The sequence below is a fragment of the Oryx dammah genome, unplaced genomic scaffold, assembly GCF_014754425.2.
Source record: "Oryx dammah isolate SB20612 unplaced genomic scaffold, SCBI_Odam_1.1 HiC_scaffold_29, whole genome shotgun sequence".
NCBI lineage: Eukaryota > Metazoa > Chordata > Mammalia > Artiodactyla > Bovidae > Oryx > Oryx dammah.
In genome coordinates, this window is record NW_024070213.1 from 17,183,120 (window position 1) to 17,207,830 (window position 24,711).

The 24,711-nt window shown below is 43.1% G+C and overlaps 1 protein-coding gene across 1 annotated transcript in view; it reads right to left on the reverse strand.

Annotated features, from left to right (window-relative positions):
* Positions 1-24,711, reverse strand: part of LOC120857968 (deleted in malignant brain tumors 1 protein-like) — a 239,264-nt gene that overhangs the window by 107,601 nt on the left and 106,952 nt on the right. The window contains 1 exon segment of the mRNA XM_040233889.1: positions 1,911-2,225. Within this exon segment, the coding sequence (XP_040089823.1) occupies positions 1,911-2,225 (315 nt within the window).

A 24,711-nucleotide genomic window follows, 5' to 3' on the forward strand; every position in this document is an offset into this window, starting at 1 on the left:
TAATCTTAAAACAAAAAGCAAGTTCAGAGATGCTGAGTAGTTGGTGGCTGCCAGAGGTGGGGAATTTGGTGTGGGCAAATGTAGTCAAAAGGTATAAACTTGAGTCATAAAATTAATAGGTGAAGAGATATAACATACAGCATGGTGACTATAGTGAATACCATACTGTCTATTTGAAAGATGATGAGAAAATACATCTTAAACATCCTCATCATATAAGAAAAATATTTAACTATATATATGGTTATGGATATAACTAGACTTACTGTAGTGATCATTTATCAATATACCAAATATATAAGTATTATGTTCTACACAGCAAACAATATAATGTTATGTCAATTATATCAATTGAAAACTTTTAATAAAGCAAGTTTGGAACATGTGGATTAAATTAGCTCCATCCAACTTCATTTTATAAACTCAACTTAAACATATCACTTAGATTTTAAAATATCAAATCTCACTAATAACTTTCTACAGGGTTGGGACAGACACAAAAACAGACATAAGTCACCTGCACATGAGATGTAGGCTTCCTCCTTTGGAGAGCATGAACTGTATTTCCAGGGGTCAGAAGGACACTGCCAGAGAGAGGTATCAATTTTCTGACATTGGATTAAATCTACCCACTGGGGTCTCGAACCTTCCCTGAGACCAACAGAAGTGTTGAGACGTCCACTGTCCCCACAGCCAAGCTGTCTGCAGATCACAGACACAGTGATGTCTTCCATGGGGCTGCGGCAGACACTGCCCCAGGTCCCGTTGTAGAAAACTTCCAGCCACTCAGCGCACTCCTGGTCCTCACTCACCATCCTGAGGGCCAGGAACTCTGAGATTGAAAGGGAGGACATGGGACACAGTGAGCACCCCACTCAGTGCTCTGGGTTTTCCTCTCTCCCCAAAATTGTGAGCACTCATCTCTGACCCAGCTGAGGAAGCAAATCCACTAGGTGACCAGAGTGAAACCTGTCTCCTTTTATCTGACTTTGTCCATCTGTGTCTGTCTTTCTGAATATTTCTACCACCGTGATGTAGTGGATATGAGCTGAGGAAGACCAACCTGTCCACCTGCAGAGAGTGGAAGCTGACACCTGCTTCCTGACAAAACATCTAAAAGAGTGTATGAAAGGGATGCAATGTGGACAGTGCAGAGGCAGATAGAGTAATGGACCTGTGACGGTTTCCTTATCTGGCAAAGGGGACTTTACAGATGTGATTAAGGTAAGGACTGCGATTACCCTGAATATGATGGATTAACCACCTGAGCACAGTTTAACCAGTCTTAGACTCACTATCCTTTAGGGTGGAACACTTTTCCTCATTCTGGTTAGAGGGAGATGTGAACATGGATAACAGTTAGAGAGGTGGAGCGTTGCTGGTCTGATGATGAACAGAAGGGGGTTATGAATGAAGGCAGGCAGGCAGTTTTTAGAAGCTTGAAAAGACAAGAAACAGATTCTTTCCCAGAGGCTCAGAGGTGATGTGACCCTACTGAAACCTTGATCCCCATCCAGTGAGATTCCTGCTGGACATCTAACCTACAGAAGTGTAAGGAAGTAAATGTGTTGTTTTAAACCATTAACTATGTGGTAATTTGTTACAAAACAAAAAAACTAGCACCTTGGCTTTAAGACTTCTCTACCATATGTACCAGAAGAGTGAGCCCCGATTTCAAGGAAAACTGAGAAAAGGCTCTGCCAGGAAACACTACTGAGGAGAAAGGACCAGAATCTCAGCTGCTGCAGGAGGAAATGAAAGCACCCGGTCTTCACGTCTGCTGGAAAGACAGGCTCCACGGGAGGAAGCCTCCTTCTCTGGTCCTTTCAGCATCTCTTCCTCAGGGCTCAGATCCCCGTCCTCCAGGGCCCCACCCCTCCCCCAGCCTGTGGAGAGTGTGCAGCGCAGACCTGAGCAGATGACCCCCGCGTCCCCCTTGTGTCTGCAGTCATGCCGCCCCCAGCCCCGAGAAGGGCACCTCCACACGTGAGACTCCATTCCTATGCAGTTCAGGTCGTCCAGCCAGATGGGCCCTGATCCTGCCCTGAAGTGAGCAGACCCCGTGGCATTGAGGGCGTCTCCACAGCCCAGCTGCCTGCACACCACGCGGGCATCGTCCAGGTCCCAGCCGTCATCACAGATGGTGCCCCAGGAGCCCTGGTCAAGGATCTCCACTCTCCCGGCGCAGGGACCGCCCCCGTCCACCAGGCGGAGCTGTCTGCTGTCTGAGGAGAGAGAAATGGGACAATGGGGCATTGATCTGGGGAATGAAAAGGGTCTTCTGTCCTGTGGGACCCTCACCTGAGCAGTAGGGGGCGCTCTCCCCCGAGGCCGCAGACCCTACTTGTTCAGACACAGAGTCATTGCACTGGGGCAGCACCTGGGTCTGGTTTCCTGAAAAAAGAGCGATGATTAGAGGGTTGGGAGGGTTGAAGAACAGGAAACTCAGTTAAGCAAAGCAATTTTGAGGAGGGGAGGGGAGTTTGGGGGGAAATGGATACATGTATATGTATGGCTGAGTCCCTGCCTGTTCACCTGAAACTGTAACAACATTGTTAATCACCAAACTCAATACAAAGTAAAAATTTCAAAATAAAAAAATAATAATAACGACCTAGTGATGGAGCTGAGATGAAAGCTGTAACGTACTGGTAACGTTACCATAATCTTAGTGTTCCCTTTCTCTATGAACAGCCCTGGTCCTGACAATGCCACGATACCTGTTTAAAGCCAAGATTTGCCCTAAGAATGAGTTAAATAAGTTGCTCTATCCTTAATCTACCCCTAAATAGAAGAAGCAAAACAAAATCCTTTCTGAAGGATTTGTACAATTTTTTATCTACAATGTTTGTGATTTTAAAAACACTTATATAAAAGAGATCTCATGGAAAACAAGAGGAAAAAGAAACATTAAAAAAATTTCCCAGAATATTTGGCTCTTAGAGTTATCTGACAGAGAGTTTATTTTGTTTATTTTTATTAATTTTTATTTTAGCATAATTGCTTTTCAACGTTGTGTTAGCTTCTGCTGTACAGCAAATTTAATACATTATTTATACATGTAAGGGTTTCCTAGGTGACTCAGTGGTAAAAAAAATCTGCCTGCCAAATAGGAGACTGGGGTTCCATCCCTGGTGGCAAGATCCTCTGGGGAAAGAAATGGGAATCCACTCCAGTATTCTTGCCTGGGAAATCCTATGGAGAAAGGAGTGTCACAGGCTACAGTCCATTGGGTCACAAAAGAGTCAGACGCAACAGCAACCAAACAACAGCGACACACACACACACACATATATATATATATATCTCCCCCTCTTTCTTGGATTTACTTCCTATTTAGCTCACCACAGAGCACTGAATAGGGTTCCCTGTGCTATACAATAGGTTATTATTTATCTATTTTATGTGTTCAGTTCAGTTGCTCAGTTGTGTCTGACTCTTTGTGACCCCATGAACCACAGCACGCCAGGCCTCCTTGTCCATCACCAACTCCCGGAGTCCGCACAAACCCATGTCCATCGAGTCAATGATGCCATCCAACCATCTCATCCTCTGTCATCCCCTTCTCCTCCTGCCCTCAATCTTTCCCAGCATCAGTGTCTTTTCCAATGAGTCAGCTCTTTGCATCAGGTGGCCAAAGTATTGGAGTTTCAGCCTCAGAATCAGTCCTTCCAATGAACATTCAGGACTGATTTCCTTTAGGATGGACTGGTTGGCCCTCTTTGCAGTCCAAGGGACTCTCAAGAGTCTTCTCCAGCACCACAGTTCAAAAGCATCAATTCTTTGGCAATCAGCTTTCTTTATAGTCCAACTCTCACATCCATACATGACCACTGGAAAAACCATAGCCTTGACTAGACGGATCTTTATTGGCAAAGTTTATGTGTGTGTGCATGCTAAGTCACTTCCGTAGTGTCTGACTCTGTGACACTATGGATTGTAGCTCATCAGGCTCCATGTCTATGGGATTCTCCAAGCAATATCTATTTTATACTTAGTATCAATAGTGTAAGGCTTCTGAGTCTGGTGGCTGAGGCAGTAAAGAATCTGCCTGGAATGCGAGAGACCTGGGTTTGATCCTTGGGTTGGGAAGATCCCCTGGAGGAGGGTATGGCAACCCACTCCACAATTCTTTCCTGAAGAATCCCCGTGGACAGAAGAGCCTGGCGGGCTACAGACCATGAGGTTGCAAAGAGTCGGATACAACTCAGCAACTAAGTTCACAGCACAGCACATCAATAGTGTATATACGTCAATCTCAATGTCCCAATTCATCCCACTCCTCATTTCCCCTCTTAGTATCCATATGATGTTCTCCATGTTGGTGTCTCTATTTCTGCTTTGCAGTAAGTTCTTCTCTACCATTTTTCTAGATTCCACATATAAGTGATGTTATACAGTATTTGTTTTTCTCTTTCTGATTTACTTCATTCTACATAAAACAATCCTATTTCAAATCCTAAAAGATGATGCTGTGAAGTGCTGCATGCCATATGCCAGCAAATTTGGAAAACTCAGCAGTGGCCACAGGACTGGAAAAGGTCAGTTTTCATTCCAATTCCAAAGAAAGACAATGCCAAAGAATGCTCAAACTACCTCACAATTGCACTCATCTCACTAGCAAAGTAATGCTCAAAATTCTCCAAGCCAGGCTTCAGCAACATGTGAACTGTGAACTTCCAGATGTTCAAGCAGGTTTTAGAAAAGTCAGAGGAACCAGAGATCAAATTGCCAACATCCGCTGGATCATCGAAAAAGCAAGAGAGTTCCAGAAAAACATCTATTTCTGCTTTATTGGCTATGCCAAAGCCTTTGACTGTGTGCATTACAATAAACAGTGGAAAATTCTAAAAGAGATGGGAATACCAGACCACCTGACCAGCCTCTTGAGAAATCTGTATGCAGGTCAGGAAGCAACAGTTAGAACTGGACATGGAACAACAGACTGGCTCCAAACAAGAAAATAAGTACATCAAGGCTGTATATTGCTACCCTGCTTATTTAACTTATATGCAGAGTACATTATGAGAAACACTGGGCTGGATGAAGCACAGGCTGGAATCAAGGTTACCAGGAGAAAAACCAATAACCTCAGATATACAGATGACACCACCCTTATGGCAGAAAGTGAAGCAATAAAGAGCCTGTTGGTGAAAGTGAAAGAGGAAAGTGAAAAAGTTGGCTTAAAGCTCAACATTCAGAAAACAAAGATCATGGTATCCAGTCCCATCACTTCATGGCAAATAGATGGGGAAACAGTGGAAAGAGTGACAGACTTTACTTTTTTGAGCTCCAAAATTGCTGTAGATGGTGACTGCAGCCATGGAATTAAAAGACGCTTACTCCTTGGAAGAAAAGTTATGACCCAACCTAGACAGCATATTAAAAAGCAGAGATATTACTTTGCCAACAAAGGTCTATCTAGTCAAGGCTATAGTTTTTCCAGTAGTCATGTATGGATGTGAGAGTTGGACTATAAAGAAAGCTGAGCACCAAAGAATTGATGCTTTTGAACTGTGGTGTTGGAGAAGACTCTTGAGAGTCCCTTGGACTGCAAGGAGATTCACCCAGTCCATTCTAAAGGAAATCAGTCCTGAATGTTCATTGGAAGGACTGATGTTGAAGCTGAAGCTCCAGTACTTTGCCCACCTGATGTGAAGAACTGACTCATTTGAAAAGACCCTGATGCTGGAAAGATTGAAGGCGAGAGGAGAAGGAGATGACAGAGGATGAGATGGTTAGATGGCATCACCAACTCAGTGAACATGAGTTTGAGTAATCTCCGGGAGTTGGTGATGGACAGGGAGCCATCTTGTGCTACAGTCAATGGGGTCACAAAGAGTTGGACATGACTGAGCAACTGAACTGAACTAAACCGAACATAACAATCTCTAGGTCTATCCATGTCTCTGCATATTTCACAACTTTATTCTTTTATGGCTGAGTAATATTCCATTTTATATATGTACAACATCTTCTCTATCCATTCCTCCTGTGAGGAACATTTAGGTTGCTTCCGTGTCCTGGCTGTTGTAAGTAGTGCTGCAGTGGACATTAGGATGCATGTCTTTTTGCATGACGATTCTCTCCAGGTATGTGCCCAGGAGTGGGATTGCTGAGTCATACGATAGTTCTATTTTTAGTTTCTTGAGGAACCTCCATACTGTTCTCCATAGTAGTTGTGCCAATTTACAAACCCATATGTAGCAGGATTCCCTTTTCTGCACATTCTCTCTGGCATTTATTGTTTGTAGATTTTTTAATGATAGACATTCTGACTGGTGTAAAGTAATACGTGACTGTAGTTTTGCATCTCTCTAGTAATTAGTGGTGTTGAACATCTTTTAAGTTTAATCAGGTCCTATTTGTTTATTTTTGTTTTTATTTTCTTTACTCTAGAAGGTTGGTCAAAAAAGATCTTGTTGCAATTTATGTCAAAGAATCTTCTGCCTATGTTTTCCTCTAAGAGTTTTATAGTCTGACAGAGAATTTAAATAGCCATGATTAAAGTCCTCAAATAATTAATTTAGAAGATGTGTGTCTTGGCAGAGAAATTATAACACAAACAAATGAAAATTCTACAGCTGAAAAAGTTAACAGCTGAAATTAAGAACTAGAGAATGAGTCTATCAGCACATTAGATCAATATAAAGTAGAAATAGTAAAATAGAAGATGAGAGGATAAATATTCTTCTATATAGAAAAGCTGGTTACATGGTAAGTGCCTGGTTAACAATACTGTATAACAAAGTTTAACCCAAAACTTAGCAGTTGAAGGAATTTTTTTTTTCTTTTGATCATAATTTCCTGGTCAGTAATTTGGAAAAGACTCAACTTGGCAGTTCTATCTTTGGGGTCTCTCATGTGGTTGCACTTAGATGTTATCTGGGGCTGATATCTCTAAAGGTTTGATTGAACTGTGGTTATGTAAGGAAATTCCCTGAAGTAATTTTTTGTTGTTGTTGTTGGGGAGGGGGAGGGATAAAGGAGCATCTTGTCTGCAACTTAATCCAGAAAGATTTTACATACTCGGGGGGAAAATGGGGCAGGAGAGGGACAAAGGAGGAGAGAGAGGGAAAGCTAGAGCAAGACAGAGAAAGAGAGAGAAAACTAGAGTGAGAGAGAGAGGGAGAGAAAAGAGAGAGAGAAAGAAGGATGAAAGCAAAATACTAAACTAACATCTGGGGAATCCAGATAAAGTTCAGAGAGAATTCATTCCTAGAAAACCTTCACTAAAGGAAATACTAGTAACGTCAAACCCATAAAATGCCTAGGAGAAAACCTAGGTAAAGATGTGCAAAACACCTGAGAGAAATTCAAGACCTAACTGAATGAAGGGATATATTTTGCCAATGAATTGGGAAACTCAATGTTGTCAAAATAAATCATTCTCAAATTTATATACAGATTAAAGCTAACCTCAATAAAATTCCCTGATGCTTTTGTGTGTGTGTGAAACATGGCAAGATGATTCAAAATTTCTGTTGTTGTTCAGTCACTCAGTCATGTCAGACTCTTTGCAACCCCATGGACTGCAGTACGCCAGGCTTCCCTATCCATCACCAACTCCCAGAGTTTACCCAAACTCATGTCCATTGAGTCAGTGATGCCATCCAACTATCTCATCTTCTGTTGTCCCCTTCTCCTCCTGCCTTCAATCTTTCTAAGCATCAGGGTCTTTTCTAATGAGTCAGCTCTTCACATCAGATGGCAAAGTACTGGAGCTTCAGCTCAAAAATGTATACAAAATACAAAAACCAAGAATGACCAAGGCAGTTAGGAAAAACAGCAACAACATAACTTCTTTAAATTAAAGTTACCCAGACTTACTATGTGTGCTTAGTCACTCAGTCATGTCCGATTCTTTGTGACCCAATGGACTATAGCCCACCAGGCTCCTCTCTCCATGGCGACACTCCAGGCAAGAATACTGGAGTGGGTTGCCATACACTTCTCTAAGGGATCTCCCCAACCCAGGGATCAAACCCAGGTCTCCCGCCTTGCAGACAGATTCTTTACCATCTAAGCCACCAGGGAAGGTTCAAGATTTACTATAAAGTTACAATAATTAAGAAAATATGGTACAGGTGCAAGGATAGACAAACAACACAGTGGAACAGAATAGAGTCTGAAAGAAGTACTCAGACATATGTCCTCTTTCGTTTATCACAAAGGTGGCGCTGCAGTAGGAAATAGTCTTCCAGAAAAATATTCTGAGTCAACTGGATGCCCATATGAAAACATGACACTTGATCCTTACACTACACAGTTATCAGTCCTGGAAGCAGTGTATAATCATATGCAAAATAAAAGTAATTACACTTCTGTGAGATACTCTCAGAGAACATTTTTGTGATTTTGGAGTAGACAAAGTTCTTTCTAGAAGGATTTAAGGAGTTCTATGGACTGGAACAATGGACTGGTTCAAAACTGAGACAGGAGTATGTCAAGCCTGTATATTGTCACCCCGATTATTTAACTTCTATGCAGAGCACATCATGTGAAATGCCAGAATGGATGAAGCACAAGCTGGAGTCAAGATTGCTGGGAGACATATCAATAACCTCAGATATGCAGATGACACCACCCTTATGGCAGAAAGTGAACAGGAACTAAAGAGCCTCTTGATGAAGGTGAAAGAGGTGAGTGAAAATGTTGGCTTAAAACTCAGTGTTCAGAAAAGGAAAATCATGGCATCTGGTCCCATCACTTATGGCAAATAGATGGGGAAACAATGAAAACAGTGACAGACTTTATTTTCTTGGACTCCAAAATCACTGCAAATGGTGACTGCAGCCATGAAATTAAAAGATGCTTGCTCCTTGGGGGAAAAGCTATGACAAACCTAGATAGCATATTAAAAAGCAGAGATGTTACTTTGCTGACAAAGGTCCAACAAAGCTATAGTTTTTCCAGTAGTTATGTATGGATGTGAGAGTTGGACCATAAAGAAAGCTGAGCACTGAAGAATTGATGCTTGTGAACTGTGGTGTTGGAGAAGACTTTTGAGAGTCCCTTGGACTTCAGTCAATCCTAAAGGAAATCAGTCCTGAATATTCATTGGAAGGACTAATGCTGAAGTTGAAGCTCTAATACTTTGACCACATTATGGGAAGAACTGACTTATTGGAAAAGACCTTGAAGCTGAAAAATACTGAATGCAGGAGGAGAAGGAGATGACAGAGGATTACATGATTGGGTGATATCACCAACTCAATTGATACGAGCTTGAGCAAGCTGCGGGAGATGATGAAAGACAGGGAAACTTGATGTGCTGTGGTCCGTGGGGTTGCAAAGAGTCAGACATGACTGAGTGACTGAACTGAACTGACTGACTGAAGGAGCACACATGTACGGTAAAAAAGGTGAATGAATTAACTTAAGATTAGTAACCTGGCTCATTGAAGTACACCATACCATTAAGAAAATAAAAATATAAGATAGAATTAAACACACAAAAAATGTAATAAATATTTGTTACAAAAGTCATCATGGTAATTTGCACCATTGTGTTTGTAATAGTCAAAACCTGGCAACAAACTCAAATCTCTGCCACAAGTTGAATGGATCAATGCAGGGTCATGTGATCATTCAAAGGAATACTCTATAGTAATAAAAATGAATACAGTGTTGCCATAAACAACATCACGAGTGAATTTCAAACACAGTTTGAAATAAAAAAAATTCGACATGAAAGAAAACATTCTGTATGGTTATACATAAAGTTCAAAAACTGAGAAGATATTCTATGGCAGTACAAGTCTTAGGTAAGCAGTCTTCCCTGGAGAGGAGGACACAGGTATTGGGAGGCAATAGTGATTCTGTGTTATGTGAATGTTCTCTTTGTAGGTCTGGGTTGGGGAACATGACCTAGGTATACACTTATTGTTTGTACTTTGTTCTCTATTATTATCCTTAAATAATAATGTTTCATAAAAATATTATTCATCTAAGCATTTCTTTCCCTGACATAGCACTTCTTAGCATTTCTTAGCACTTCTTTCCCCTGAAAAAATGAAAGAACAATGAGAATGCTCTGGAGCAGGACCTTACAGAGCCTTCTCAGGACAGACCACACTCATGTCCTCCACCTGCTTCTGTCTGTAGAAAAGCCTTAGCCAAAGAATAAATTTAATCACAGAAATGAAAAAATTTCAGAAACAAAGGAAAACAGTCAAATAGGACAAAATAATAATAGTTTAACCCTAAACAAAGTCAAGGATTTTTAGTTCCTCCTCATGGCTATAGCTAACATTCTGAGCCATATCCTTTGAGCTGTTTTGCAGATGCTGAAATCCCAAACTGGTGGGTTAAAAATAAAGTGATGCTTAGAAGAAAATTTAGAACCTTGATGCTTCCTTGATGATTACTTTAGAATAAAAATAGAAACAGAAGGAAATGATCCAAGACTCCACCTCAAGAATCTACAAAAGCAACCACAATCATCAAGAAAATCAATACAGTCCATTAGTGATTCTCTTAAAAAGAACATTAACACTGATAATCTAGCAAACCAATTAAGATAAAAAAAGGAACACATTAACAGCACCAGTAACAAAAGGAGGAATATCATTGTAGATCTTCCCAACATGTAAAGATATGAGATATGAACCAGTGTTACTAATTTGAAAATTTTTTGTAAAATGGGTCAAGTCCTTAAAAACACATTACTTGTAAAACACAACTCACCAAAATCTGATACAAAAAAAAGAGAGAAAAATATGAGTAAACTTATTTGTTAAATAAACAGAATCCATATTATAAAAATTTTCCACTAAGAAAACTGCCAGCTACAAATGCTAGCACTTCCACAGAGCTCAGAAATGACTCCCACAGCAAGATAAAGGAAGAGAGGGAGGGAAAGAATGAGGGCAGGAAGGAAGTATAACACAGAGGCTGTGGTGAATGAACTAGTTGACTGCATCTTTCCAACCCTCCCCTCCTGCAATCCTTGCATCTTCATCCCCTCACCATTTTGCACTTCAGTACTGTAGTCCCTGGTGGCTCAGAAGATAATCAAGACTCTGCCTGCAATGCAGGAGCCCCAGGTTTGATCCCTGGGTGAGGACGATCCCCTGGAGAAGGAAATGGCCACCCACTCCAGTATTCGTGCCTGGTCCATGGGGTCACAAAGGGTAGGACAGGGCTGAAGCAACTTGGAATGCTTGCACCACAGTCCTTCTCAATTTGTGTGTTCCCTCCCAGATCTTCCACCTGAACTCCATGAAATCTCCTCATTATTTCAAACAAGCTTCGCTACATTCTCCTCTGGTCATTGTTTCCACTCTAGATTTCTCCTAAACACAGTACTTCACTTCCAGCAATCCACTACTGAGGCTGAAATTTCTCTTCCATACATGACTACTAAGGTTGAGCAGAAGAAACTCCAAGAGTTCTGATTAAGATAATGAAAACACATGCTAGTCTAATCTTATGTCTGCTACATCACCACCACTTTGACTTATCTTCACATCATTAAAATATGTCTGAAAATACAGAGGAAAAAAAAAACAGACCAGGAGGAAGAAAACTAGTGACAAAAAGAGAAATAGAAGGAACCTGGAACCGTTCATAAAAATGTGAGAGTCTAAGTTAGAGCAATGGTAGTCAAGGTGTACAAACCACGATCAGGGTTTAAATGTTTGTTCAGTTCAGTTCAGTTCAGTTGCTCAGTCATGTCCAACTCTTTGCGACCCCATGAATCGCAGCATGGACAGCCTCCCTGTCCATCATCAACTCCCGGAGTTCACTCAAACTCATGGCATCCAGCCATCTCATCCTCTGTCGTCCCCTTCTCCTCCTGCCCCCAATCCCTCCCAGCATCACAGTCTTTTCCAATGAGTCAACTCTTCGCATGAGGTGGCCAAAGTACTGGAGTTTCAGCTTTAGCATCAGTCCTTCCAATGAACACCCAGGAGTGATCTCCTTTAGGATGGACTGGTTGGATCTCCTTGCAGTCCAAGGGACTCTCAAGAGTCTTCTCCAACACCACACTTCAAAAGCATAAATTCTTCGGTGCTCAGCTTTCTTCACAGTCCAACTCTCACATCCATACATGACCACTGTAAAACCATAGCCTTGACTAGACGGACCTTTGTTAAATATCAGAGCACTTCCAATTCTCTACTTCTAAGTATATCTTAACTGGAATTAATAACAAGACATCAGTTTTCTTAGGATAAATTGGGAGTTCTAATTTCACACAAAGTTTCAACATCACACACTCCATTTTCACTCAGATGCTGATTTATCAAAATATAGTAGAGACACCTGTAGTATTTCCACAAATTTATCTTCAGGTGGAACCATGATTATGACATTGTGACAATAAGGAAGGTTATTTGAGGTGCCAGAAAACAGGTTTGTTTAAAACAAAAGCTTCTAACTAAAATTCAAATTCACCTTGAAAATAATTATTTTTAATAAGAATGATAAAGAGAATGGAAGAAAACATTTTCAAGAGATGAATAGATTTATTACATAAGCGCTGTAGTGGTTTCACAAATGCATACTTATCAAGCAGTCTTGTATGTCAGACCTACCTCAATAAAGTACTTTTTAAAAAGGAAAAGAATTGTTTCCTTAAGGGCATCAACTAGAATCATCAAAGGTCTGCTGAAGGTGAGATTAGAAAAGATCACTTTTCCAATGATCTTCCTGGACATAAACACCCAAGAGCTGATTGGCTGTGGCTGTTAAGGACCTACTGCAGATGTCTTCAGGGCTCCCCTGTCCCACCATCCCATTAGATGGGGTGATACTATCCTAAGTCCAGCCTTCTACATTAGGGAATTCACTGTGATAACTGACAATATCTTCCTCCAGTCCAGTTGTTCTGATGTGATTAATAACCTGGACATGCAATCTGCAATTGTGATAACAACTAGAAGCATCTCTGTCAAATACTGTGAGCACCCACTCACACCCTATTTCCTGCATCCACCTTGGCATAGGTCAAAGACACTTAGATAGCACTGAGTACTTCTTAGGAGTCACATCAAGTCCCCTTAGCTTCAATTCAGTTCAGTTCAGTTCCTCAGTCATGTCTGACTCTTGGCAACACCATGGACTGCAGCATGCCAGGCCTCCCTGTCCATTACCAACTCCTGGGGTTTACTCTAACTCATGTCCATTCAGTCAGTGATGCCATCCAACCACCTCATCCTCTGCCATCCCATTCTCCTCCCACCTTCAATCTTTCCCAGCATCAGGGTCTTTTTCAATGAGTCGGTTCTTTGCATGAGGTGGCCAAAGTACTGGAGTTTCAGCTTCAGCATCAATCCTTCCAATGAACACCCAGGACTGATTTCCTTTAGGAGGGATTGGTTGGATCTCCTAGCAGACTCTCAAGAGTCTTCTCCAACACCACAGTTTAAAAGCATCAGTTCTTCGGTGCTCAGCTTTCTTTATAGTCCAACTCTCACATCCATACAGCACTACTGGAAAAACCATAGCTTTGACTAGATTGGTCTTTGTTGGCAAAGAAATGTCTCTGCTTTTTAATATGCTGTCTAGGTTGGTCATAGCTTTTCTTCCAAGGAGCAAGTGTCTTTTAATTTCATGGCTGCTGTCACCATCTGCAGTACTTTTGGAGCCAAAAATTTAAAAAAAAAAAAGTCTGTCTCTATTTCCACTGTTTCCCCATCTATTTGCCAGGAAGTGATGGGACCAGATGCTATGATCTTAGTTTCTGAATGTTGAGTTTTAAGCCAACTTTTTCACTCTCCTCTTTCACTATCAAGAGGCTCTTTAGTTCCTTGCTTTCGGCCATAAGTGTGATGTAATCTGCATCTAAGGTTATTGATATTTCTCCCGACAATCTTGATTCCAGCTTGTGCTTCATCCAGTCCAACATTTCTCATGATGTACTCTGCATATAAGTTAAATAAGCAGGGTGACAATATACAGCCTTGACACACTCTTTCCCCGATTTGGAACCAGTCTTTTGTTCCATGTCCAGTTCTAACTGTTGCTTCTTGACCTACATACAGATTTCTCAGGATGCAGGTCAGATGGTCTGGTATTCCCATCTCTTGAAGAATTTTCCAGTTTTTTGTGATCCACACAGTTAAAGGCTTTGGCATAGTTAATAAAGTAGAAGTAGGTGTTTTTCTGGAACTCTCTTGCATTTTCAGTGATCAAACAGATGTTGGCAATTTGACCTCTGGTTCCTCTGTCTTTTCTAAATCCAGCTTGAACATCTGGAAGTTCACAGTGCATGGACCACAGCCTTGTCTAACTCAATGAAACTATGAGCCATGCCATGTAGGGCCACCCAAGACAGGCGGGTCTTAGTGGAGAGTTCTGACAAGACATCGTCCATGGAGAAGGAAAGGCAAACCACTTCAGTCCTCTTTCCTTGAGAACCCCAGAAACTCCTTGCTTCACTGCCTCTTTTCCATGATGTGCTTCAGCTGCTGTGTTGTAAACTTCAAGACTGCACTTTCCTGCTCCCTCAATGTCCCTGCAAGTGTGGTGTGAGCTCCCCACTCGATTCACCAGGAACACCAGTGTGGTGAGATTTTCCCTGCCACGAGTCCCGCTTCTGGCCTCCTCTGACTGTGACCTAGGGACATTTAAATGCACCCCTGAATTTCTCTCACACATTTTCCTGTGTAACTGCACCATGACTTCGGATATTGTCACTTGTCCATGGGTCTTCACATGCCCTTTTGGGGTCACCATTGCTTGGTTGAGGCTGTTCTATTGGCACATCACCCACATACCAACCTGATGGAGTGTGGTGACTTTGACTTTTAGGACCAATGAGGGTAATAAACCTTGTTGCCTATAACTCCCCTCTGACTCCCCCTCCCCCGCCAATAATGTAGCCACACCCTACTGACCATCATGCCAAAGAAAACAGAACAATTACCATGCTGAGACTGTGTCACAGAGGTCGAATCCAGAAGCTGAATCTGTATGAAACTTTTGACCTCACCTCTGCCTCCTGTGACACATCACAAAGACCCTTCACCCAAGCATGTTCTAAAGGCTCTATCCATAATCTCAAATCATTCCTGTGATAAGACAGAGGCTTTTCCTGCTAGAGATCCCCACACAGACCAGACAGGACTTACCTGAGCAGACTACTTTAGCATCCCAGTCATGGGAAGAGCTATCATTACGATAGTCTTTAATATTAGAATGCCTACACTCACTGACAGTTGACTCTACCCCTTCACATGAAGTATAAGAAAGCCAAATGGGGCCAAGTCCTGGCCCAAAATAAGCCACTCCAGGAAAACCAACGGCAGCTCCACACCCCAGCTGTCTGCACACTACAGCTGCCTCCTCCAAGCTCCAGGCCAGATCCTCCACTCTGCCCCATTCGCCCTGGTGCTTCACTTCCACTCTCCCCTCACAGCGGGGGGCTCCATCCTTCAGCCTCAGCTCCAGTACTGCGAAAAAGACACATGACAGGAAAGATTTTAGGAGACTTAGAGTGGTATAATATTTAAAACATTAGCTCTCTGAGGAGCAAAACAGTGCATGGGATATAGTATTTCCTGACCTCTGTGGTATAAACATTCCCAAGGTGGCCAACTCTAAGCCCTCAATGTGCCATCACTGAACATGGAGCAGGAAGGGAGGCACCAGGTATTTCTCAGGAGCCTGTAGAACCAGCTCCAGGGACACCACCAAGGACAGGCCTTCAGAGACTCTGGATGCTGCCCTCCCTGGAGATGTGCCCAAGGCTACTAGGGTCCAGCTTCCCCATCTCAGTTGCAGCTCATGGCCTGGGGTCCAGGGAGGAATCCTCCCTCTCCTTCCCTGTCCATAGGGAGCATCTCATCCAGCTCAGGAACAGAGGGCTGGGGTAACAGGCTCTACAGTGTCCTGATTTTTTCTGTTGCCTGGTATCCACATCCTTGTGTAATCCCACACTCGAATGTACTTAGTAACATGCATGTAACAAATGGAATTTGGCAAAAGTGATGAGATGTCACTTATGAGATTAGATTTCAGTTCAACAATCTACCAAAGTCTGCATGCTACTAACAACCAGGTAAGACATGAGCAATATCCTCCCCTGCTTGAACCTTCAGATGATTGCATCCTCACGAGACATCATGACTACGAGAATCCAGGTAAACCATGCCAATTCTTGACCCACAGAAAGTATGAGATACCTGGTGTTTGACTTAAGCTGCTGAGTTCAGCAGTAATTGGTTGCACAAAAACACATAGCTGAGGCAGGGCTTACCTCCAGAGTCAGAAGACAGTGGGTGAACAAGCTGGAGGTGTATACATGAGCCTTCACTGCTTCATCCAGACGAGACTTCTTCCTGTCTGACCAGGTCTGCTGCCTGGTCCCACCTGGAACTGGGACCCAAACCACCTCTCTCTATCACATCAGGTCTCACCCAGTGTCCCAGGCTCCTGCCTGCCTGTCAGGAACTGAGAAGTGAGTTCCCTGAGACCTTGATCAGCTCCACTAGCTTTAAATTCAGGTCAGAAAATGAGAATCTTTCTTACAATCTAACAAGATGTCGTCCTTGGGGCACCCTTAACACCGCTCAGATCTCTGCCCCGCCCCATGTGCTCTCACTCTGGAAACCAAAGTGGTGCATCACAGAGGGAACATCTGGGGAAATGCTGAACTGGAGAAGATCCTGGTGTACAGTCAGATCAGGCAGGCAGCCACCCAAAACCCAGAGTCTGCTGGTTAAAAAACAGAAATTATTTATCTTATCACAGTTGTGGAGGCTGGTAAGTCCGAGATCAACGTGCTGGCAAGGCCGTGTTCATTCTGAGCCCTCTGCTCTTGGCTTGTAGCCATGGCTCCCTCACTGTGTGCTCCCCTGGCCTTTCCTCTGGACAGACAGACAGGGAGAGGGGGAGGGGGATCTGTCTCATCCTCTTTTTATAAAGTCACCTATTGGATTAGGGCCACATCCTTATGACCTTATGTAACCTTGGTGTTAGTGGTTTAGTCACTAAATTGTGTCCAATTCTTGAGACGTCCTAGACTGTAGTCTGCCAGGATCCTCTGTCCTTGGGATTTCCCAAGCAACAATACTAGAGTAGGTTGCCATTTCCTTCTCCAGGGGATCTTCCTGACCCAGGGATCAAACTTGCCTCTCCTGCATGGGCAAGAGGATTCTTTACCACTGAGCCACCAGGGAAGCCTATTTAACCTCAGTTACTTCCTAAAGACCCTGTCTCCAGTGCAGTCACACTAGAGGCTAAGATTCAACATATTAATTATGGAGGAACACAGTTTAGTCCACAGACCCAGGGAGGTCCATTCTAGGAAGGAAATATAGATATTTGAGGGGAGGTAAAGGAAACAGTAGAAGTAGAGAGACATCCTGTGGTGCTTACTCAGGTTTTTCAGAAGTCTGACACTGATGTAAGAGTAACTGAATAGGATCCTGAAGGCACACAAGAAGCTATTTTTATTAATACTAAATGATTAAAATCTTATCAATGATAAAATTATCTATGGAGAGACAGGTCTTTTTTAAGTACTATAAATCCAGAAAGTAATAAGACAATGTCTTTGCCTACATGGAGCTTTTATCTAGCTTATGACAGAAACACTTGGTGATTTCATTACTGTGAAGAGTTCTAGGAGATTTTCTCAGTAATAGTGGGCTTGCTTATTGAGGCTATCTCTTCTGCTGAAAAAGTAGAATTAATTTACTAAAAATTATCTAAAAGCATTAAAGACCTGTAAAAATAGGACGGGAAAATCAGCCCAAATCTGAAGGGAGCTTGTAAATTCATTGAGTTTCAAACAGATAGGAAACATTTAAAAAAATAATAAAACTTACCAGAAATTCTGGAGCTGAATAATATAATGAGTGAACTGAAGAATTCAATACAGAGCATCAAAAACAGACTTGACTATCAGATAGAGAAGGAGAAATATCATATGATATCCCTTATATATGAATCCAAAAAAATTTTTTTTAATGGACTTTTTTACAAAACAGAAAGAAACTCACAGATTAGAGAACTTAACTTATGGTTGCCAAGGGAAAAGAATGAAGGGAATGGATAGTCAAGGAATTTGGGACCGACTCCTACTCACTGCTATATTTAAAATGAATAATCAACAAGGGCCTCCTGAACAGCACAGGGAACTCTACTGAATGTTATATGGCAGCCTGGATGGGAGGGGAGTGTGTGGGAGCATGGATACACACATATATATGTATGGCTGAGTTTCTTTGCTGTTCACCTGAAGCTATCACAATATTGTTAACTGACTATACTCCAATATGAAACAAAAAGTTAAAAAATACAGACTTGACCAAGCAGAAGACTCAACAAAATAAAACAAAGATTAGTTGAAATTATCCAATCAGAGGAGCAAAAAGAATGCAAAGGAATAAAAAAAACCTACAGGAATTAGGGATGCCATTAGGAGAAACAAGGTATCCAAGATGCCTGCTCAGTTGTGTCTGACTCTTTGCAACCCCATGGACTGTAGCCAGCCAGGCTCCTCTGTCCATGGGGTTGCCATGCCCTTCTCCATGTGATCTTCCTGACCCAGAAATCGAACCCATGCCTCTTACATCTCCTGAACTGGCAGGTGGCTTCTTTACCACTAACACCACCTGGAAAGGCCAATGCTCGGGTTCTAATTTTACTTGTACTACTTACTCAAATCTTATCTGTTTTATTTAGACAAGTGATTTAACTTTGCTTGGCCTCAGCTTCCTGATCTATTTTTTGAGATAAATGTATCCTGCCTTGTAGGAATGTTGTGCACTCAAATTCATATAGGTAACAGCTAGTGGAGGTGATGGAATTTCGACTGAGCTATTTCAAATCCTAAAAGATGATGTTGTGAAAGTGCTGCACTCAATATGACAGCAAATTTGGAAAATCCAGCAGTGGCCACAGGACTGGAAAAGGTCAGTTTTCATTCCAATCCCAAAGAAAGGCAATGCCAAAGAGTATTCAAATTACCGCACAGTTGCATTCATCTCACACACTAGTAAAGTGATGCTCAAAATTCTCCAAGCCAGGCTTCAACAGGACATGAACCGTAAACTTCTAGAACTTCAAGCTGGTTTTAGAAAAGGCAGAGGAACCAGAGATCAAATTGCCAAAATTCACTGGATCATCAAAAAAGCAAGAGAGTTCCGGAAAAACATCTGTTTCTGTTTCATGGACTACACCAAAGCTTTTGACTGTATGGATCACAACAAACTTTGGGAAATTCTTAAACAGATGGGAATACCAGACCACCTTCCCTGCCTCCTGACAAATCTGTATGCAGGTCAGGAAGAAACAGTTAGAACTGGACATGGAACAACAGACTGGTTCCAAATTGGGAAAGAAGTACGTCAAGGCTGTCTATTGTCATCCTGCTTATTTAACTTCTATGCAGAGTACATCATGTGAAATGCCAGGCTAAATGGAGCACAAACTGGAATCAAGATTGCCAGGAGAAATATGAATAACCTCAAATACGCAGATGACATCACCCTTTTGGCAGAAAGTGAAGAAGAACTAAAGAGCCTCTTGACGAAAATGGATGAGGAGAGTGAAAAAGTTGGCTTAAAGCTCAACATTCAAAAAACTAAGACATGGCATCTGGTCCCATCACTTCTTGGCAAATAGATGGGAAAACAATGAGAACAGTGGCTGACTTTATTTTGAGGGGCTTGAAAATCACTGCAGAAGGTGACTGCAATCATGAAATTAAGACACTTGCTCCTTGAAAGAAAAGCTATGACCAACCTAGACAGCATATTAAAAAGCAGAGACATTACTTTGCTGACAAAAGTCCATCTAGTCAAAGCTATGGTTTTCCCAGTAGTCATGTATGAATGTGAGAATTGGACCATAAAGAAAGCTGAGCACTGAAGAATTGATGCATTTGTACTGTGGTATTGGAGAAGACTCTTGAGAGTCCCTTGGACTGCAAGGAGATCAAAGCAGTCAATCCTAAAGGAAATCAGTCCTGAATATTCATTGGAAGGATTGATGCTGAAACTCCAATACTTTGGCCACCTAACGGGAAGAACTGACTCATTTGAAAAGACTCTGATACTGGGAAAGTTTGAAGGCAGGAGAAGAAGGGGAAGGGAGGATGAGATGGTTGGATGGCATCACCGACTTGATGGACATGAGTTTGAGCAAGTTCCAGGAGTTGGTGATGGATAGGGAAGCCTGGCATGCTGCAGTCCATGGGGTCGCAAATAGGCAGACACAACTGAGCGACTGAACTGAACTGGCATAGTAGTCATAGTCATAGTATACTGCTGCTGCTGCTAAGTTGCTTCAGTCGTGTCTGACTCTGTGCGACCCCATAGATGGTAGCCCACCAGGCTCCTCCATCCATAGGATTTTCCAAGCAAGGATACTGGAGTGGGTTGCCATTGCTTTCTCCAACAGTCCTAGTATGGAGAGCTCCAATATAAATCATGCCAAAATGACAAACATCACAGTTTAAAAAACACAAATATCATGAACAAGCAATGAAGGAGGAAATGAAGCATTAAATTAGTGAATATACGCTAGTTTTTGCCTATGAAACTAGATAAGATTTTAAAGCTCGGTAAAAACCAAATGTTGGTGAGGGTAAGTGGAAACTAATATTCTCACACAATACTAGTGGAAATAAAACTCAGTGCAAATGTTTCAGAAAGCATTTACTCTCTATGCACCAAAAGCCTTAAGGATATTCACAGCCCATGAAACAACAGTTCCACCCAGGGAACATCATTAGAGAAATAATTAAGAATGGTCCTTACATTTAAATACAGAAAAGCTCAGAGCAACTTTTTCCATAATAGCAGAAATGTTGAAAACTACTAAATGCCTGATGAAATTAAATTTATATTTTAAGGCAGGATAAGAAATATGGGAGGCTGGAGGATGGGAGAGAGGACCCAGAGAGAGGCAGGCAGGTACACAATAATCTCCGATCTGGTCACATGCAGCAGACATGACACCCAGCCCTGGGGGACCCTGTGTGCTTCACAGACCAACACACTCAGTCCCTGCTCAGCAGTCCCATTCCTCTCACACAGGCAGACTCCACAGTCTCATACAGCCTCATACACCCACAGACACCCTCACATGCACCTCACACACACATGCACACACACACACACACACACACACACACACACACAAGCACAGAGCCTACAGGAGCACAGACACAGGAAACACGGGGACCCAGGGGCAGTGCTCACACACCAGGCACATGGAGCATGTGGGAACAGCCCAGAGTCCCAACAGAGGTCATTCGCTGGAACTTCCACACACTGGGAGCCACTGGGACTCCAAGAAACTCCCTAAGAACAAGGGTGACAGTGCGGGGGACTCAGGCTGATCCAGCTCGGTCCAAACCTCACTGCTCTGTAAAATCTGCGGCAACGACCAGTGGATCCCGCACAGGAGAGGGACCAGTATTCACAGACACTGTGGTTCCTTTTTGGTCAAAAACACTGAGGCTCGGCTCCAGAACTCCAGACACCTTTCCTTTCACCAAGGCATCCACTCCCCTGCTGTGGACCCAGGACAGAGGGCCAGCTCTTACCTTGACCACCCACCACGGTGCCGAGGAGGAGGACACAGAGTCCCCACAGGGAGAGGCATCTGTCCAGAGCCATCCTGACCCCACGTTCTCAAGGTCACAGTCCCAGCTGCAGGATCAGCCTGTGAGGAGGCGTCAGGGTGCCGACTGGGGTCTATATAGATCATCCCTTACACCCTCCCTCCTGAGAGCCAATAGCAACACTTTTCACCATTTCAGGCACTATCGGAGGCTGCATCTGCCACTTTCTGAAGCTCAAACACCAATGAGCTTCTGAATCTTCCACATCTCCTTATATGAGCAACACGGTCCTTTGACCTCCGCTTCTGTGGTCCTGAGAGCTGGGCTCCATGACTGAGGCTGGTATAGCAAAGTTGCATCAAAAAGCATGAGTGACATTTTCTCATCTGATCACCCTGACCAATACCATAGACTGTGAGATTTGTCAGGGTCTGAGGAGGGGATCTCTTAGCCCGTGGAGAATTTCTCTGGTGGAATCAAGTATTGACCTTCCCTGGGACTGAGCTCAGGGACAAGGAAGAGAACTACAGGAAGGCTGGAAATACAAGAATATTTATCAGGCCAGCAGAAAGTGAGGACCAGGAGCACAGGAATTCATAGGTGACCACAGTGTGAGTGAGGTGGGATCCATCATGTTGAGGGGATGAGTTTGCTGGTCTTTTCCACCTTCTCAGAAGGATCTGGAGCCTCGGTACTGGGGCACGTGCATGCATTCTCAGCTGTGTCCGACTCTTTGCAACCCCACAGACTGTAGCCCTACCAGGCTCCCCTGTCCACAGGATTTCCCAGGCAAGAATACTCGAGTGGGTTGCCATTTTCTTCTCTGGGGGATCTTTCTGACTCAGGGATTGAACCTGCATCTCCTGTATCTCTTGCATTGGCAGGCAGGTTCTTTACTGCTGAGCCACTTGGGAAGCCCTATAAGGGATTTTCAGACACACTAACTCCCTTCCACTTTATTGCATTTCAGTTTATGTGAAATATCCCTTTCAGCTAGTCACCAAATAATGCTTCATGAGAGAAAGAGATTGCTGTTATAGGAAACAAAGAGAAAGTGGAAGTCATCATTCAACTCTAGCCCTCCAAAATAGGATTTGGGGCTCTCTAGAATAAACCATGTAGTTTAGAAAGACTTAGGTTTCCTAAACTTCACAGTTTCCCCCTTTGCATATTGACAGTTTGGTTTGATAAGATTCATTATATTATAAGCCATTACTAAAGAAGATGCAAAATATAATTTAAAGGAACTGCCCCAGACAGAAGGATAAATAGAAAGTATTCTGCTACACAATAGCTGTAGGCAAGGGGTCAAAGAAGAGGCCTCTGAAGCAGAAAAGAGAAGGGATTCATGCTGCCTGAAACTATCAGTGAACTCACCTCCTTCATTCTACATTTAAGAGGAAAAGTGGGGAAAAGAATGGAAGCCCGGGTGGATGAGGGGACAGATCAAAGCAGAAGGGGCTGAAGTTCAGTGTGGCCATTGCTGCCTTGTTCTGTTTCCACTGATCAGAAGAAGCCTCCAGATGGTAACCAGAAAGTAGTCCTGGTGTGAATAGAGACTGAGAAAGACAGTAAGGGGATATAAGATAGTGACAAAACTCAAGGTCACTAAGATGCTACTCTCCATGCCTCATGCCCTCTCAGGCTAAAGATTCCCATGATGCACCCCTGTGGTCCACACAAGCCCACGCTGAGGCCCCCTCACCCGTCTGACTCTCATCACTTCGGCAGAGATGGGAGAAAGACACATCTGTGACACACACACTTCAGAGTCCCCACCAGAGCTCAGAGATGGATGGCTCCATGCGCCCCCCACACGCATATACCTTAAGGTCTCAGTGAAGGCAACACTGAGCGCAGCTGAGGGCCAGTCCACAGCCCTGTCACATCCCTGACCAGATGGACACCTCGTCCTGGTCAGCAGACACAGCTTCTCTGTCCTGTCATGCCCGTCCTTCCTATCTGAGACTCAGGTAAATGAAAAGGAGAAAAGTCAATTGAACACATTTTTTTCTCTCTATTTAAATGTGCTAATGTTTTATTTTACAAGAGTCACTTACTTGTTCTGTGTTCCTTTCACTTCCAAGCCCCCATCTGTCCATGAACTCCATCTCCTTCTGTATGCTTGACACAGTAGTGACAATCACTGATCATAAAAGTCAGAACCAGAATATAAAGTCAGGGGCTGGAGTAGGAGCAGGATCCACTCAGTCACTTAAGAGTCGATGCTCTACTCCCCTGGGACCCAGAGTCATCATCCCTTACGCAGTTATGGACCCCACTCCACAGCATCGCCAGAATCCATGAGGCAGACACCAGAACCCAGGACACGCTTCCTGGGGTCCACTCACCCCTCCCACAGGATGACACAGGGATGCATTTAGTGAACCAGGTACATACGATCTTACCTCAGGACTGAGATCTCACAGATAAGACACTGTTAGGGGCTCCAGACTCTATTATAGGGAGGGGTGGGCTGGAAAGGAGGGGCTAACTCAGGGCTAGTATAGGGTCCCCAGCACCCACTACCCCAGAGCTGGGAGTGCAGCGTCAACATGAACCAACTCACCCTCTGATAAAGGTATGTCTTCTCTGACACATAAGAAAATCTCAGTGTCCAATCTCATCCAAGATTTGAAGGAGGAAAGCTTTAGAGAGGACACCAACCAACTTTGTCCACAATAAACTTGAGAGAGTGCAGGGCAGGGGTCAGGAGAACAGACTTGGGAGCCAGTTTGCCCTGTCGTGACTCGGCGCTCAGCCACATACCACATGTGTGACCTTGTACAGGGTCCTGACACTCTCTGTGTACTGGCTTAGTCTGTAAGAGGAGAGTTATGTTTGTGCCTCAATGACAGAGTTTTGGTTAGAATTAAATGAGTTGGCATTAGTAAGAGATATAACCTTTAGTTATTGGTAGTACATAGTAATGATAGAGAAGCAATATTAGGGCCCCTTGCTCCATCATCCCAGGACTCACAGAACTCTAGAACAGGAATCAAATTCTGTTATCTGGAGCCTTGACTGGAGTGAGTTTTGACATGCTGCAATGGTGATTGGTGCCAGAGTTGTGAGTCTTCCACACATCACTCCTTCTCTCTGTCCCCCATTCTACAGCTCATGAACTTTGACCCTACTAACTGTGAACCTCATGAATTAAGTTGTTTACTTGCTAATTTTACTTT